This window comes from Oncorhynchus mykiss, chromosome 21, assembly GCF_013265735.2.
Source record: "Oncorhynchus mykiss isolate Arlee chromosome 21, USDA_OmykA_1.1, whole genome shotgun sequence".
Lineage (NCBI taxonomy): Eukaryota > Metazoa > Chordata > Actinopteri > Salmoniformes > Salmonidae > Oncorhynchus > Oncorhynchus mykiss.
Genome location: NC_048585.1, coordinates 18613049 through 18631107, shown reverse-complemented (window position 1 = coordinate 18631107; position 18059 = coordinate 18613049). Strand labels below are relative to the sequence as shown.

Here is an 18059-nt window from a genome sequence, read left to right as displayed (position 1 = left end):
AATTAGCCAACGTGTCCATGCACTGCACAAACCCCTGTGAACAGCACTGTTTAGAGGGGTTCATTTAGCTAGTGCCTTGCAAATCCTGCATACTAAAACCCATAGCCCATAGTGAAGATAGCACCCAGAAGGCTTACCTCTGTCTCCTGTTTTCTTGAATGGTCCCTTCAGCCTTGATGGAGATGCTGAGGGCTAGGGGACCTGGCCAATGGTAAGAGGTTGCTCAGGGTGCCGGGAAGAGAGAGGGTGGGTGTGTATAAGTGTGTATGTGTGTGTGTGTGTAGGTGTGTACAGGTGTGTATGTGATGGTGTGTGTTGGTGTGTGTGCTCTGGCAGACCAGAGCAGTGTGCCCTACCTTGCGTGTGAGAAGGTAGGCACTGAGAACGATCGGAGGGGAGTGGATAGCTTTTGGTCACTCGGACTTGGGCTGTGCACCCACCCCGTACCATGAACACTTTTCACACACACACACACACACACACACACACACACACACACACACACACACACACACACACACACACACACACACACACACACACACACACACACACACACACACACACACACATAGAGAACCTGCTATATCAACAGACACCAGATAGACACAGAGAGAGAGAGAGACAGAGAGGGACAGAGAGAGAGAGAGAAGCACCCAAATGGACAAAATAATATCTTAATCCCTAACAAGAGTAGCCCTTATTTTTCTAGAGGGGTGCGTGGCTTAATCAGACCTGCAGTGTGACTCAGAAATGTTTGTCTTCCTTTTCAGAAGGTGAAACTCTGGCATGTGCGGCTTTCATGTGTGGTGAGGAATCTACAGGGCCCCAGAACACAATGGGGCCTCTGTGAGGAGCCTCTGTTAGCACGCTGCCGAGAGGAAGTCCCTGCCTGGAGGAGAACGGCCTCAGCTCTCCATACACTGGTATAACTCAGCTACGTTTCCTCCTAACCACAGGTCAGTTTTATCTTCAAATCTATTGTTCAATACTTGGACTGGGAAATCATATCCTGTATCTGTGGTTGGGTCTTGGTGCAGCACAGTCAAGGCCCAATGCAGGCAGAGGTTGGGATTAAATGCAGATCCAGGGTCAACTCACTTAATTCTAATTCCTAATGCTAAACCGATAGGAGGGAAATACAAACTGACCTAGGACCTGCTATTCCCACTTCCACCCAGGCCGGAGCAGTAGACACAGACAGGAAGTACCTTACTAGTTTTCATGTGTCAGTTTAATCCTACGTTTCTGGTTTTCTGGCCTCAATTTTCACTCGACCCCCCAAACCTATCTCTTTCTTTCTCCCCAAGTAACAGGAGTTTTTGCTGAGTGAGAGAAATTGAACTATGCTGGAATGCTGGGAATCGTTTGGAATCGTTTAGAATCATTGGGAATCGTTGGGAATCGTGCTACACCTGCTACCAGGAATGGTGACATACACTAAGTGTACAAAACATTAGGAACACCTTCCTAATATTGAGTTTCACCCCCCTTTGCCCTCAAAACAGCCTCAATTTGTCAGGGTGTTGAACGTATTCCACAGGGATGCTGGTCCATGTTGACTCCAATGCTTCCCACAGTTGTGTCAAGTTGGCTGGATGTCCTTTGGGTGGTGGACCATTCTTGATGCACACGGGAAACGGTTGAGCGTAAAAATGACCAGCAGCATTGCAGTTCTTGACACACTCAAATTGGTGCGCCTCGCACCTACTACCATAACCTGTTTAAAGGCACTTAAATATTTTGTCTTGCCCATTCACCCACTGAATGGCACACATACACAATACAATACAAGGCTTGAAAATCCTTCTTTAACCTGTCTCCTCCCCTTCATTTACACTGATTGAAGTGAATTTAATAACAGGTGACATCAATAAGGGATCATAGCTTTCACCTGGATTTACCTGGTCAGTCTATGTCATGGAAAGTGCAGTTGTTCATAATGTTTTGTACACTCAGTGTATAGTTATGGTCAGGTGGAGTTCTGATTTTACTAACCCTAGAATGATTCTGAGAAGGGATTGGTTTAATTGATTGGTTAATTAATTCATATTGTAATCTGAGACTGTTACCAGCTAAAACACCAACCATGAAAAGGAAAGAGAGATTTAGAGAGGGAGAGAAAGTTCTGAAGAAGGCGATATGAAGCGAGAGTGATTGATCACAACTGACATGAGGAATGCTTGCTTCTGGCCAACAATAACAATCCCTGTCAATTCTTACACGTTGTTGCATTACTGAGTGTGTTTGCCACTGTTGTGGTATTCCTGCAAGAATAGTACTCTGACTGTACTGTCGATTCCATCGGTCACCAAACATTGGCTATAGCAGAATGGTGGAAATGTGTCCTGAGAGAGATCATAAAGTGACAACACCTTCATCATATCATTACCAAGCCAGCGGCTTGGGAGTGCATTCTGGGAGATCTTAGCGCTCCAACTATTAAGCAGTAAGTCATAGAGACTACCGCAAATGTGCACTCAAAGAATGTGTGGTTTCTAGGTCTCTGTGTGAGTGTGATTGAGTCTCTCTCTGTCTGTGTGTGTCTGTCTGTGTGTGTCTGTCTGTGTGTTTGTGAGTGTGATTGAGTCTCTCTCTGTCTGTGTGTGTCTGTATGTGTGTGTCTGTCTGTGTGTTTGTGAGTGTGTCTATAGAAGGGAAGGTGATTAATGCAACATATTTCTTCCTTCGTTTAATGTTTTTCCAGAAAAATGTTTTATTTATATTATTGACTGTATAAGGAATTCACAACTTAACAAAATGTAAGCATTCCAAAATTGCTTTGGTATTTCCGAAATACGTATGACTGCAAATAGGTTGACCCATTGAGTACAAAATGGAACTTCACATTTGAGACAGTGATCAAGAACTCAGTGAATTCAGTGAAAAACAGACAATTAAATAAATGAGCTAAATGTTTTAAAAGAGCAAACAATTGCATGTTTGTGTGGAATAGCATGTGTCTAAAGTTAGCTCAACATATTCATATTCACAGAGAACTTGAAAATAAAATAATTTGCATTTCATTTGGTTTCAAGTCTGATATCATCAATTCAAGTTATTCTGTCAGAGAGGAGCAGTATACAATGTTTAAAAAGTATTATTTTGGTATTCACAAAAGATGATCTTCCATTCAAATAAAGAGAATGGGGACAATGAGTCATCAGAAGATTCAACATGCCTTAAATACATACGGTTATAAACATTATTCCTCTTATCTTGTCCCAATCACATTGCCATAGTAAATTATTGTCTTTTTTGGAAAAACACAATTTCAAGGTTTTCTACCACTTTCAGATCAATGTGTGCTGTATTGAAACAGCACATTCAGCAACTCAGACATACTGCACTGTTGCATTAAGCACTTGTGACTACAGGACGAACATAAGGCACAACTAGTGGTCAAAAGACAGTAGTGCAGTCCAATCACACTATCTACAGATTGTCAGGTGACCTTCACCCAACAAGGTTGAGGTCAATTCCATTCCCATTCTACCAATTCAGGAGACTCAATTCAACAACTGAAAATGGCCCATTATTTTCTATTGACCAATTCATTGCATTAATTCTTAAATTGACAGAGTTTGGTTTGACCCCGACCCTGACGTCTAATATGTAGTTCTCAACATAAGTATGCAAATGTGTAGTCCACAGATCAAAAATCCATATAGATTAGCATAGTCACTTCCATTCATTAGTAATCATCTGCCCTTGGATCCGGGAGACTATAACTAGATGCGATTGGCTGGTGGAAGTGTGTTTCTTATATGACGATGGACCTGAGGAGACGGAAGCACATCATGAGGTCTCTGGGTATTGGTGGCTTGACCTCATTGCCATCGAGACGGAGGTAGCGGAGTTTAGGAGCGGTCTCAGTGACATAGCCCTCCAGAGCATCAGCCGACACAGGGCAGATATCAGATCCATTCACACCTGCAATTGCAAATACACCATCTTAGCAAAACAGCCATACAACTCATCAAAAACATTTTCCACTGATTATAATAATATAATTATCTGGATTTTAAACCAATCATCAGTTAACCATCCAGGCAATCAGTCAATGTATCAATGAAACTAGAACAGTGTCAAAAACATACTCTTAATCTGGTTGTGGTCCAGGTGGAGGTGTTCCAGGCCTGAGGGGATCATAGGAACCTGAGTTAGCTGGTTATGGGACAACTGCAGGTCCAGGATGCTGGACATGTTGAACACGTTCTTGGGCAGCCCGCCGTTTCCCAGCTTGTTGCGGTTGAGCCTGAGGAAGGCCACCTTGGGTAGACCCTTGAAGTAGTCAGCGGGGATCTTCTCAATGGCGTTGTTGTCCAGGAAGAGCTGGGTGATGGTGATGGGGAGGCCCAGGGGCATGGTGGTAAGCTGGTTCTTGGCCAGGTTGATCTGGACCAGGTTGCTCAGGCCCTTGAGGCTCACCTCGGTCACTGCGTCATCCTGGAGCTTGTTCCCCTGCAGTTCCAGCAGTGTCATCCGATCCAGACCTGAGAACACCCCGGCGGGGATCTTGGAGATGCGGTTGCGGGAGAGGCGCAGCTGCTCCAGGCTGGAGGGCAAGTTGGCTGGGACGGAGCTCAGCAGGTTGTCGTCCATGTAGAGGTGGACCAGGCGGAGCATGGCGGCCAAGGCACCCTCCTCCATGCCCTCGCTGGTGATGCGGTTGCGGTTGAGGTTGATCCAGCGCAGCTGCGTGGCGTTGCGGAGAGCATCTGTTGACAGTACGTCGATGAGGTTGTTCTGCAGGTAGAGATACCAGGTGTGTGGGGGGATGGTGGGGATGCGCTTCAGAGCCTTGTTGTCGCAGTAAACGGCGTTGGGGAAGCTGGGCGGGCAGCGGCACTCTTTGGGACAGGCCTGTAACTGGGCCATATAGTCGCCGTAGGACATGTCAGGGCTCTGGGCCAGAGCGGGACCGACCAGAAGGAGGACGGAGGAAAAGGCCAGGAGAAGCGCCATCTTAACACTCAGCCTGGGGTAGAGGAGAGAGAAAACACATGAGATGAGACTGACTCTTATGCAAAACACAGACACAGATACAGGCACAGACACAAACCCTGAAGACAAGATCAAGAACATGGTTGAACAAACACACCGACCCAAATACACAGATGATGATCTCTGCATGTTCCAAGATAACTCAACATGGACCGGATTGAGGACTAGGGGTTAGCACTTCATTGTGACGTATCCTGTTTTTTTTTTTAGGCGAGTCTCGTTTCCTCTCACCTTATTTTAGATTAAGTGCTTTCAAGTACAGATGAGCTTATTTGGACATGGTGCATTAAGTGTGCAAGTGTTCATCAAGCTGCTTTAAGTTCATTCATATGTAAACAACAACGATTCCAGGTGTCTCGTTAATTTAGTCCCTTATTGAAAAAACTGCCAGGCCTTCCATCAATGCTAGCTTAAAATCTCCTGCATTGAAGCAAGGTCATTAGCAATCGAGTTTACATGAAGTTAATGAGCGTTGGCACATCATGTGGTCAGGCCAGCTGTCCACTGGGTCCATGGGAGATTATAAGCTTTCTTAAGGGCAGGACGCACTGCCAGGTCAGCTAATGGCCTTACACGAATACTTCTGATTGGATGCTAATCTGTCAAATCGGCACATGCAGGAGGCAATAGAGGTTGGCCTGAGGTTGGGTGCTCCTTTAGGAGTAAAACACAGAGCAAACCAAATCCACCTGACTCTGTTGTGGATGAAGCACAATCTGTTACACCTGACATTGGTAATGAATTAAAGTACCCACCAACACACCGAGCCGTGGAATGCCATATAAACATTTATACATACAGTACACAGATGCATATAAAAGCAGTTACATTCTCCACACAATCATAACAGAGAAAGTGGAATTAACCTACATAGAAGAGGAAAAACATGGAGAAAAGAGGAACTGGGGATGATAGCGAGACAGGAAGCCAAAGTGACAAAGAGATTGACAGAGGCAGACAATAACTCAGAGGCATCTAAACTCTGCAATAGCACATCCACCCATCCTGTCCCAGAATGCTTGATTCCTCTCAACTGTCATCTGGTGCTGGTTTAAATTCTTGGTGTGTGCTCCCCACGTTGGTCTGGAACTCATTTTCAACAGGCCTGGTTATGCCATGGCTGGGCCCACTTCAAAGACGTGGCCCGCTCACCTGGTCTTGGGGCCCCTGGCATCTCGTATCTCACTGTATGGGGCCAAAGATCTATGGAACACAATGTGTCCATGCCTCTAACCGTAGAGACCCAACTGTTGGGTTAAACTTTCCACCTGACCATAATTATAGCTGCTAGTATTTAGTTTGGCCAAGGTCAGGAAAAGTTACTTTTACTTATCACATTTGTCAAATGGGAAATTCCTGTTAAGCAAACTACCGTAAAGACCATAACTGGAATCTCTCCAGAGCCTCACTCGTTCAAAGCCTCAAAGCCATTCACAAGCTCTGGCTTTTCAGTGCAATTACCTACTGTATAGTACAAATTAACGCAGGAAATCGCCAAATAAAGGTCCAGCCAATCAATGTGCCTCAACTTTCACCTCCCAGAACTCAACTCACATTGTCTTTGTGACCATTAGTTTGCAAGCAAAGTCCCATCTATACCTACTTTTCCTCAAACTGGAAACCCAATTTAATCGTCCCCTAGAACCATACGTACCTTTGAGTTCAAGTGATTTTCCAAAGTCTGTCTTTGCGCCCTGTTTCTGCCTTGCTCAAGAAATGTGGTAGCAACTGTAGTCCCAAACTCAGAGAAACACCGCTCACCTCCCCTGTATTTGTACCATCGGTGTCTTCATTCAGTTGGTGGGAACCCTTCATTGACAGTCACACTGTAGTTCCTCTCGGCCAATCAGAGGCCTGTAATCAGAGGTCATAATCCATGTGGTGATTTTTTCCCTGTTAAGCCTGCGAAGGTGTGGTAGCTGAGGCCGTGAGACTTGGCCCACTTCAAAATCAGGCTAATACGGGCCTATAACTCACTATGAAACCACCCTAACCCTTCTGTCCACTCCCCGTTCTCCCATAGTTGGCATTTGGCACCATCTCTCTGTTTATGTCCTTCAGGTAAATGTTCTGCTGAGATCTCTAATGTACTTAGCGCTAATCAGGCAGCGATGTCTGAATGGAACAACTCAACTCTGTTTGAAAGAAACAAGTCTCCTCATTTTTCTGTGCGGAATGGTGCAATAGCAATCCATGTGTTCCTCATAATAGTGACTTGGCCATAAAAACCCAAGAGAAATATGGTCACAGTGTCTCCTTGTGTTGGCATGATAAGGGATGTGCTGATGGCCCTCTTTTGGGCCAATTCACAACATAGGATAATCCCACTCACAACGTATGGCTTTGACAATGTCTTTCAGTCCTTGGTGTTCTTTCTGACAATTCTCTGAATTGGAATTCAGAGAACTGCAAACAAATTATACACTGTGGGAACAAATTGGCTTTTGCTAATGATTCAGATTTGTTTAAATCCTTTCTGATGCGGACCCACCCAACAATCTTCCAGCACAATCGGACACAATCAGACTCTGACCTTAAAAGACATCAAACCCAGTACAATTAAGTACACATCGGTCTGTCCAGACATGAGACTTAATGGGGTGGGGTTAGAGTGACAATAAGGGGATTTAAAAGGTGTAGACTGGGTTGGCAAAGTGTTCTCAAGTTAGCACTGGGGTTGGGCTAGCTGGGATGGGTAGGTCATTTGGTTTTGCTCATTCTCATTTCCTTTGAAGCTGCCATAGGCCCACCTAATACCTTCGGATAATCCCATCTGATTGGCTTGTCCAGGTTGGAGCTAGCCTTGATCCAAGATGTGCCGCGAGAGACCAATAGGGATCGTCTCGTGTCTGGCAAGCTGCTAGTACACAATACAGTCACTCCTCAACACAATGCGAGAGGTAGAAACACTCTAACCCCTTAATGAACAGTGACTGTGCATCAATCACGGTGCATATCTCCTCACAGGTTATTTTACCTCAATGGGAACAGACACCATGTTGCTTTCACTCAAAAATAGAAAACTCCTAAAAAGACTCAGCTGTTTTCAAAACCTGGAAGTTGCAAATCAGTGATGCATATTGTTTACGTCATGTCCACTCATAATGAAAATATGTGAGTTTCTGGTTTGGCATTTACAGCATCTCAGCATCTGTTTGACCTCCATCTCCATCTCCATCACAAAACACTTTGCTGTTGAAAAGGCACCCTCAGCATACGCCCACCACTCTATAGTGGTATCAGTCTAGCAGAGCTGGTATATCAATAAAGATGGAGAAAGGTGTGGTCATTCCCAGAGTTGCCACACCTACACATCATCCCCAGCTTCCAATTGGCTCATTCATCCCCCTCCTCTCCCCTGTAGCAATTCCCCAGGTCGTTGCTGTACACAAGAACGTGTTCTCAGTCAACTTACATGATAAAATAAGGGTTAAATTTAATTTAAAAGATCATCTGTTTCTCTTTAGAGGCACTTAGACATCAGCAGTAACTATATAGTAAAACTGGTCATGAGAAATGTGCATGAAATGGACAAACAATAACAATTAATGAAGTGTTCTGCACTGCAAACTAACCACAGTAACTTGGCAATACTTCAGTCATGTTTTTACCTCGTCTTGATGGGAATCAGATGTCTCTAATCAAATGAAAAATTAGAGTGCAGATATGCACCACAAGGGAATCCATCCATTAGGATTTTCATTAGTATAACTACATTACTATTGATTTAATGGCAAAGCGACAACCAAGTTTTCATAACCTCACTGTATTATTAACTTGTGACTTGTGGGCTTCTCATTATGTTGCAGAATGGAACAAAACAGGGTTGAAAACAAATGTTGGCCACTTCCCTGTTTGACAACCTGAAAGGAAACATGTGGAGGAGTATGATATTGTCATTTTCCTGGAAGAGGTTTCCAGTCAAAGCCAGCTATGTTAATTAGTTAAAGGACTGAGTTTGAACGGGCTTCAGTTGGGTTCAGCTCTACTTGATGACTGCGCTGAAATGAAATGGAATTCTCTCCAGCATTGATCAGAGGACATTCAGCTCAGTTACAGCTGTGTTAAACAAGCCCTGTGTCAACATAAGACTACAAGGCTCTGGAAAGCAGAACTAGGTCTGGCATTGGAATATCAAACATGATGCAGTTTTTATCTCTGCAGATTTTACAATAGTATCTAAATTGGGAGCATATTCATTATGCAGGCCTTCGTTCTTTTCAAGTTTAATTCTTTAGCCCAGCACCTACGTTTTTAAGGATGTGTGTATGACCACAAACATTTCTATAAACTCTTCCACTGCTGTCATTATCAATCTGTTACTGCATTATTTCTTTCCACTAACAAACTTCGAAACATACTTTTCAAGGGAGACATTTAACTAAGAAACCATCTGCGAGTACACTTGTGCCAAAAACCTGTTCTAATTCTAATTGAATGGCACACCCCCTGCAAGACTGCAGCAAACTGCACAAAATACAGCTTGATCTCTTGAACGCATTGTTCGTTTTTGGAACAGAAACTGGCACGCGGCACAAGATCAAAGGTAAAGACCAGAATACTTCTCATATCAGTCTCTCCAGATGTAAATAATGCCCCCCCAAAAGAAAAGAACCGAAAAGGATGACCCATCCACACCCCTTTTAGCCTTTCACCCCTCTTCAGGAAAAACAATACCTGCTTCTCCAAACGGTGTTTGTTGGTAGTGTATGGCCAGGTGATGCTTGGCTCAGGGGTAGTAGTGGTTGTCTGGTCCTCCAGTACTCTTCTCTGGTGCTGGTCCACAGTGCTCTAACAGTCTCAGTTGCTCCCTGCAACCAAGGAGGAGAGAGAGAGAGAGAAAGCCCTATTAGATTCTGTATTGTTTTTAATATTATTTCCTCAAGGCTGTACCTTTGACATCCACTGGTGGAGCAGAGAGAGGGTGTGTGTGTGAGGGTGAGGGTGGGGGGGTAAGAGTGGGGGTAGGGGTGAGGGTGGGGGAGTGTGTGTGAGGGTGGGTGGGGGGTATGGGTGAGGGTGGGGGGTGTGTGTGGGTGAGGGGGGGTTGGGGTGAGGGTGGGGGTGTGTGTGGGTGAGTATGGGTGTGTGTGTGTGTGTGTGTGTGTGTGTGTGTGTGTGTGTGTGTGTGTGTGTGTGTGTGTGTGTGTGTGTGTGTGTGTGTGTGTGTGTGTGCGGGTAAGGGTGGGGGTATGGGTTTGTGGGGATTGTCCTTTCGGAAGTGTTCATTGGCTACTTTTCACCAGCACAGCAGGTTTTTAAAGGACCAAATAGTTTGTTCTGCTTTGTGTTTTAATTTTTATAATGGAAAAAATGATGGTGATACTGGTATTGTCCCGGCCCTAGCTGGAACGTCAACTTGTACCCAATCATTCTCGCCATAGCAATGCACATGACCTCTTCATAGGTTATGTTTATCATAGTGTCAGTCCAGGACTGAGTGGAGCTTAGGGAATCATTCAGGCACCTTGATAACCAAGAATGTAAGGCTACTGAGTACTAACACCCACAGGTACTTAGTGACACAAACAGAGCAACATGCACACACACAAAGAACATTGACAGGGTTAACACTGCAGCACTCTACCTCTCTCTCTACTCTCCCTTCATCCCTTCAGGCCCTCTGTTTATGTATTCCATTCTCTCTCTCTCTCTCTCTCTCTCTCTCTCTCTCTCTGTGTGTGATAAACAGGGCAGGCCCAGGGAGGACAGGAGCAGAGCGGGGACATCTGGATCCTGGAGGGAGAACGAAATGGGGAGATGGAGAATAGAGAGGGGCAAGAGAATAAAGGATATGGGAAAGAGAGTAGGGAGAAAACTTGCCCCAAAGTTTTCTGAGCAAAAATGATTTTCATTGTTGGATATAAGAATATAAAAACACCAGGAAATCAGTGATTTTAATTTAGGAAATCTCTTCCCAAGTATTCTCATGCATAGTACGGATTGTATACAAATGTAAGCAATATTTTAAATGATTTTGTTTTAGTCAAATATTATATCTGTTTGGGCTTCTTGCAATCAATTTGCAGTCTGCAAATGATTAGTAATCATGACCATCCGCTCAAGAAAAAAATCATCCTAGGGTTGAATCTAGTTGATGATCCCAGGAATTTACTATTCAGACAGAGAAAATAGAGAAAGGAGGGAGGGAGAGAGGGGAGACAAAAACATTTAACAGAGGAAAGCGCATAGTGAGAACAGCTGGATAAGGTGACTAGGATGGGCCTTTGAGCCGAACGTCCTGGCCAGGCAGCTGATTAAACTTTCATGAAACATTTCCAAATGCAGGGAAGAGGAAGTGCGGGCCATGACTTTATGAAGGGCTTTATTGTCTAGACATGGCAGCAAGAGCTCCAAGCTATTCTCCGACGGAGGAATGGCGAGGAGGAAGAGGAGGAAATTATATTGGATTTGGGATCAGTAAGAATGGTTGTGCAAAAACACAGTAAGATGTGAGCAATATTGTAAAGACTAATATGATACATGTCATCTAGGTCATTTAGGGGTTTTATAAATCCTGCCGCTCATGCTTCAATTGGTTAAAATTTAATTTGAGGTAGGTCTCTTGTTTAGGTCAAAGAATATCCAGGAATATTCTAGAGTGACTAGACATATAGAAGCACCGGCAGAATAGCACTCAGCTTAGAGTGAAAGAAAACCACTGTGTCAAATATAATATACCCCTCTCAACGATATTATTTGTGCAAGAGGAGCAATTGCAAGGTGTGATTGACTATAACTGCGGGATCTTATTACGAGTAACAGGCTAGAAAAATGTAACGTCTGGCAACCCGTTCAGTGATACTCACTAAAGACGTTTAGCTAATTAGTTGACCTGGAGCCTGTAGAAAGTGTCTGCTCTAATTGGGCATGCACGACTTAGCCGACACCACTGATCCCAGCACAGATCCCATCCCAAATACGATTTTACATAGCCAGCATGCTAACAGTTCACTCCTAATAAACATTAAAACAGAAATGTCTTCAGTATAAAACTACACAAGAAAACCAACAGATGCATATCTCCACGTGAGGGAGTAAATGTTTTAAAGTATCCCTCCCTCAAACACCGGCACTTTCGTGATTTCTCAGCCCCGGTGTTTGAACTGGAAGAATTGCTTCACCAAATTAGTCCAACGTTCCTCACTCTGGACGGTGTATTTGTCTGTGGACTGTCTGCGCCAGGAATTTTCCATGTCTGGTCTTTGAAAAAGATGAGGAGTGTGTGGGATTACAGATTGGTACAATGTGAGAAACGCATTAGTCCACTGGTTCTGCTCATCCATCAGCTCTTCCCTGAAATCCCCTTTCCATATCCCAAATGGACTCCCCCAGTCCCACCCACCCTGGACACTTCAGAGAGGTTGTCAACATCTGCAAAACCATCTGCAAAAACAACCCGTGCCTACGTGTAGACCTGTTGGAACACGTAGGCACTGGCTTACGTGTTTATGTCGTTCTGATGGAAAATCACCACTGGGCCATACTTTAGTTATGATCCTGTGTTGGAGGTGGTGCACACTGCACAAATGACTCCCAAAGCATTGAGTGTTCTGGCACAAAATGGCCGTCAAACATCACCCAAGTGGCTGCTTGACCTGTTTGGCGTTACTTACTGTTGATTAAGTAACAGGCATCCTTCTGTCAAATCACCATGTAAGGAACACCAAAAACCTGTTTACCACACATCATTACATCAAAGCTAACCGTGTGGATAGTTACAGCTACCTCAACTGAGCCGTCAGCTCTGGGCCCCAGTCAAACCCTGCAACCCCTGCAGCCCTCCAGGACCATAGGATCTACATACCTACATGCCTGCACTGGCACTACATCCACCCTCCCTTCCACCAAACCCACCAAACCATCCCAACCACCCACCCACCCACCCACACATCCAAGGAGAATATGGAACAGATCAGAATTTTCCACTTGATATTCATGTGCAGAGACACAGCATGACACTGGGAGAAGACCCATTTCCTGAAGGAAGAGAGTTGCCAACCATCCTGGTGCAGGCCCAAACACAACACATTAACCCCTAAAACACAAACCACTCAGGAAAGCTTAAAGTAAGAAGCAACATACATGTATCAGTGTAGGGCCTGGGGGGTAAGAGACTAGAGAGATTTCATTCTTCTTGTGTCACGTGTTTTGTGTATGTTGTCATACTGCAGACACATTTACTGTCTGTTTCCTCAGGAAACAGTATATGGTACATGTAGTCATTTAAAAAAATCTTCTGCTGAATTTACGACTGAGTATTATAGGTTTAAAACAAACATTTACCTCACATGAGTATTGGAAATGTAGTTTATTCAAATGTATGTTATGTCCTCACAGTAAATTCACCAGCGATTACTGAGTCAAAAGCCATAATGAAAATAAATCGGGATATACTCTGCCCAAATAGCACATGACATTCCACCAACGTTGCCACAACAGAGCAAGATAAAGTTAGCGTCACAACAAACTGTTGTTATTCTGATAAAGCTATACGGGCAAAAGCACACATGGCAAACAAGGTAACCATGAATGGACAAAAAATGTAAAATGCTAGCTTTTATTATCATACAGAGTTACCATGAGATGCATGCAAGCAATGCAAATGTTGTATAAATGTCGGCACAACAACGGTGATCTGCAATGAACGGGCGATTGACTCTTATTTAACTACATGATAACTCATTAAAAAAAACAGTAAATTACTTCAGCAGAGCTATTCAGTGTCAAGCCTTTTAATCTTGTCGATAAGGATGGTTAATAACTTTCCCCCCAACATTCATACAGAAAGGTGGGGAATATGCCACAGCTTTTGACATATGACATATGAGTTTTAATTTGGTTCCAAAAGTGTTCCACTGTTCAGTGTTTCCCCAGTAGACATTATACCAGAGTACACAACACAGATCTCTTAGATACTTTTATTCCTTACCTGCAGGTCTTTTGCACAGCAATGTGATTCTGGGAGTGTACTGACTAAATACAAGAAACCTTTAAAAAAACATCATGACAAACATACAAAAGAGGAATGGGCAATGCATTTATTTGCAAGTGACATTTATTCCCATATTCCTCAATGTACTTGTCTGAAAACAACATGTGCCACTACTTTTGGAATGTTTGAAGTGTGTGAGCTGCATTTTCATTAAAAGCACTTCATTCAGGAATCCCTATGTTCCTATATTGTCTCTTTTTCACAAGAAAAGGCACCTATTGTTTGAAACAAGTACAGACAAGTACAGTTCAAGTGCTTTTTACGAGGCACCATTACATTATATTGCAGCCGATTGTTTGATTTGCAGCAAATTTGGACAAAACTATTGGTACAGAGCCAGCCATTTGCTACGGACAATATACTCTATAGTTGTCATGAGAATACCATGATGCACTGCAAAATAAAAGGTCTCTCCGGGGTTTCTAACCTTTGTTGGTTTGTTATTTCATAGTCTGTGTTTACAGAAAGGACTACCGATGAGTTGACAGAGGTGACCTCGATTTCGCCGGTAGGGGGAGGATACGTATTTAGGGTTGTTGCAAACACTGTCGCTCGGGTTCATTATCCACACTAGCATTCCACTTAGAATAAAGAAACATATTGGCCATATACTCTGAGTAGAATGCTATTGTAGATATTGGAATATAACCACATTGTGCCTATTGGGGTTTGAAGGATTAGTTTAGGGTGGGTCGTGGTGCCGGGGGAGGGTCACAGAGGGAGTCTTGCGGATGAGGGGAGGGTCCTTAGTCGAAGATGATGTCAGAGGCTTGGCGCAGGCAGTTGGAGGAGTCATGGGGTAGGTTGGCATGTGTAATGTTGTTCCCATCCAGACGCAGGTGCTTCAGTCTGGAGTAGTTCAGAGGGCCAGAGAACTTGCAAATATTCTCCAGGTTGAACTCTGGAAGGGTGGGAAGGGTTTTGGTGAACTGACATGATTCAACATTTCCTATTGTATGTACACATCCTACTCTGATTGCCTGACACTTGCTGGGAGGCAGTAAAGACTTGAGGATGGATATGACTGATTTAGATTTATTTGTGATTGCAATGTCGAAATAGAGAAAGAGAACGGAAAGAGAATGTTGAAAGAGAAAAGAAAATAGAGAAAAGGGAGAGAAGAGAAAGAGAGAAGAGAAAAGAGAATGAAAAAAAGAGGAAACACAAATCACTCACTGTTGATTTCGTTGGCCTGCAGATAGAGATGCTCCAGCTGTTCGTTGATCTCAGGGATGGACTGCAGCTTGTTGTAGGACAGATCCAGCTCGATCAGGCTTGTCACATTGAACACGCCCGCCGGAATCCCTGCATCCGTCATCTGATTGTAGGCCAACCTCAGGTACGCCAGCTTGGGCAGCTCTTTGAGGTCCCCGGCGGCAATGCTGCTGATGTCATTGTGATCGCCATAGAAGGTCTCCAGCGAACTGGGCATGCCTGAGGGCAGCTTCTTCAGCTTGTTGTGGGTCAAGTCTATGGCCACCAGCTTGTTGAGGCCCTTGAAGACCCCGTTAAGAGCTTTAGAGGTCAGCTCGTTGTTCTGGAGGTGGACCGAGGTCAGGTTCTGCATGCCGGCCAGACTCCCTGCAGGGAACTTGGACAGCTGGTTGTTCATCATCTTCAGCTCGTCCAAGGACTTGGAGGGAGGGATCACAGCTTCCGTCAGTTTGTTGAAGCTGAACAAGATCTTATGAAGTCCGGTCAGCTTGTCGATGGTTCCCTTGGCCACCTTCTCATTGGTGATCTGGTTATGGTCCAGGACCAGCCAACGGAGTTCAGCCGTGACATTGTCGAAGACCCCAGCCTTGATCTCCTCGATCAGGTTGTTCTGCAGGTACAGGTACTTGATGCCTGAGGGCACAATGGGCACAAACTTAAGGTTGCGGGAGTCACAGTACATGGCAGTGGGGAAGTTGATGGGGCACTCGCATTCCTGGGCACAGTTGCCGCTGGACGGGCCATACTGGGAGGCCGGCTGGTAGTCGTAGTCATCGTACTGGCCCACGGTCAGGCTGACCAGCACGGCAAAGATGGGGACACGGAGGGGAAACATAACTGTACTGGGGAGAAGAAAACAGACAGAGGGAGAAAGGGAAACAAAGAAAAAAACGTAAAGTGAAATGGGGAGAAAGTCAGCAAAAGTTTGTCTACCACATCTTAAACATTTCATACATAGTCTTACCGACTATTATCCTGAGTGGTACTATGATTTTAAAATCTACAGAGAACAAACTCTATTTGAACAGTTAAATACATGACATTTCGATTGCATGATAGACGACATAAACTGGTAAAGAATGGACTTGTTACAGATTCCAAGTTAGAAACATTCATCTCAGGCCACTTGGGTTCCCTGAGAGAGAAAAAACATCTATTGAAAAAGCTCAATTGACCAAAACTATTCATGAATCACCCTAAAAGCAGCAATCTGGTAATACCAGTGAACTGCAAATCTCTTTTAAAAAAGAGGCAGATCCCTACTGTAAAAAACTATCTATAAACCAACAATGCAGGTTTTTCAGTGAACACACACTTTATAATGTCAACAAATAAAGGCAAAATAAACATCATCACAACATATTGACACTTTTAAGATGATTTAACTCAATGTGTTGATTTAAAGTACGATATGTCATCACATGATAATACCGTACTGCAAATGCAAACACATTAATGCCTTTGACTAACAAGACTTTGACTAACAATACTGTGCATCAATACAGTGTATTCATTTTATAAATGCATTCATGCCATGGTGCAATATAAGAACAACACACTGTCCAACGCAACATGAAAAGCATCAGATAACTTCGAAGTACAAAAATCTCTCCACTCCTTTCTCTTGTCAAGTGACAACTAGTTAACCCTGTATCACACACAATCCTCCCCCAAAGTTTAGCTGGGACTGGGATGGCTATCAATCCCAGCATGGAAAGACCAAATACCTAGGGACAACCGAGCAGGAATCCTTCAGGAAATGACAAGAGTCCATTCCTCTTACCTTTCTCTCCTCTCTCTCTCTCTCTCCCTCTGCGTGTGGGATAGAAGGTCAGCAGGTAAGAAGACTGTGGTTGCTCAAAAGCCAGATGTCTCTGGAGAGAGGGAGGAGAACGAGGGAGAAGGGGAGAGGGAGGGGGAGATAAAGAGAGTGAGAGAAAGAGAGAGCGAGGGAAAGGGGTGGGAAAGCTTCTGGTTCTTCAGATGACTGTGCTCCCGGATTGACAGAAGGCAGCTGCCCAAACTGGAGTCACACTGTAGTATATAAAGACGATGACATCGACATGAGTTTTTAAGGCATGGAATCTGAGCATTACGGGCTCTGCCTAACCAGTCACAGGTGCACCAGTGCAGTCTGGGATGCGAGGTCCGCCTCATGCGTGAATGAGGATGCGAAGTATCACAAAGGACACATGGCATCATATATATCTGTCATTTTTCCTCCCTTTCCACCAAACAACCACCTCCCTTTCTTCCTTTCCACCTACTAACAAAAAAGCGAAGTGAATACAAGTTCAAACGAAAGGTTCCTGGAATGGTAAAGAAGGTGTGTGGAAAAACTCTGTCTGCAGCCAGAGCCAGCTGCCAATTGTTATGCTGCAGCATGAAACCTTAAATAGGGTCTCGGAAAAAGTGACAAGGTCTTAGTGGACCAGAAATGGATTATAAAACAGCCTATGCTGAATCCCAAACTGACCCCTAGCCCTTAACCTAACATAGCAGGTGTAAGAAGACTCCCGAGTCCCCACATCCGTTTTTCAGGGGAAACGGAAGTTAGGTTGAAAATACCGTAATCCTGAAAACCGTAAACATCCGCTTTCTTCCGAGCCCGTGGAGAGTGCCTAGCCCCTAAACCCTAACCTCATCTGCTTCTTCATGGTAAACATATGGTACCATAATAGAGGAAAGTAAGGTGAGGCAGATGTGAGTCCAATGAATTCCATATGTCCCCAGCAGAGGAGGCTGGTGGGAGAAGATATGGGAGGACGGCCTCATTGAACCCGTATCAAACACATCAAATATATGGAAACCACATGTTTGACTCTGTTCAATTCATTCCATT

At 44.2% G+C, this 18059-nt stretch overlaps 3 protein-coding genes across 6 annotated transcripts in view; all 3 read right to left on the bottom strand.

Annotated features, from left to right (window-relative positions):
• Positions 1-465, bottom strand: part of LOC110499894 (leucine-rich repeat protein soc-2 homolog) — a 23620-nt gene extending 23155 nt beyond the window's left edge. Inside the window, exons 1-2 of one of the 2 annotated variants that reach the window (XM_036957152.1) lie at positions 357-465; positions 138-201 (exon numbers count right to left, since the gene is read on the bottom strand). In XM_036957152.1, coding sequence (XP_036813047.1) covers positions 138-201; positions 357-450 — 158 coding nt within the window. In that variant the 5' untranslated portion in view covers positions 451-465. Of the gene's footprint in view, positions 36-137; positions 202-356 lie in introns of those variants that run through there. The other variant, XM_036957153.1, reaches the window with a different exon arrangement.
• Positions 466-2696: 2231 nt separating this feature from the next.
• Positions 2697-9931, bottom strand: LOC110499893 (keratocan-like). 2 transcript variants are annotated; one of them, XM_036957151.1, is made up of 4 exons: positions 9901-9931; positions 9685-9818; positions 4101-4981; positions 2697-3933 (listed from the first exon to the last, which is right to left on the bottom strand). In XM_036957151.1, exons 1-4 carry the CDS (start codon positions 9907-9909, stop codon positions 3764-3766), a joined length of 1194 nt encoding a protein of 397 aa, XP_036813046.1. In that variant the 5' UTR covers positions 9910-9931; the 3' UTR covers positions 2697-3763. The 2 variants fall into 2 exon arrangements, with proteins under 2 accessions (XP_036813046.1, XP_021432625.1); XM_021576950.2 differs by lacking the exons at positions 9685-9818; positions 9901-9931 and adding an exon at positions 6662-7139.
• A 3372-nt stretch (positions 9932-13303) lies between these two features.
• LOC110499892 (lumican) lies at positions 13304-17425 on the bottom strand. 2 transcript variants are annotated; one of them, XM_021576949.2, is made up of 3 exons: positions 17001-17425; positions 15179-16054; positions 13304-14903 (listed from the first exon to the last, which is right to left on the bottom strand). In XM_021576949.2, the coding sequence occupies exons 2-3, from the start codon at positions 16050-16052 to the stop codon at positions 14749-14751; spliced, it is 1029 nt and encodes a 342-aa protein (XP_021432624.1). In that variant the 5' UTR covers positions 16053-16054; positions 17001-17425; the 3' UTR covers positions 13304-14748. The 2 variants fall into 2 exon arrangements, with proteins under 2 accessions (XP_021432624.1, XP_021432623.1); XM_021576948.2 differs by having other exon boundaries at positions 15179-16059; positions 17001-17399.
• Between the last annotated feature and the right edge of the window lie 634 nt (positions 17426-18059).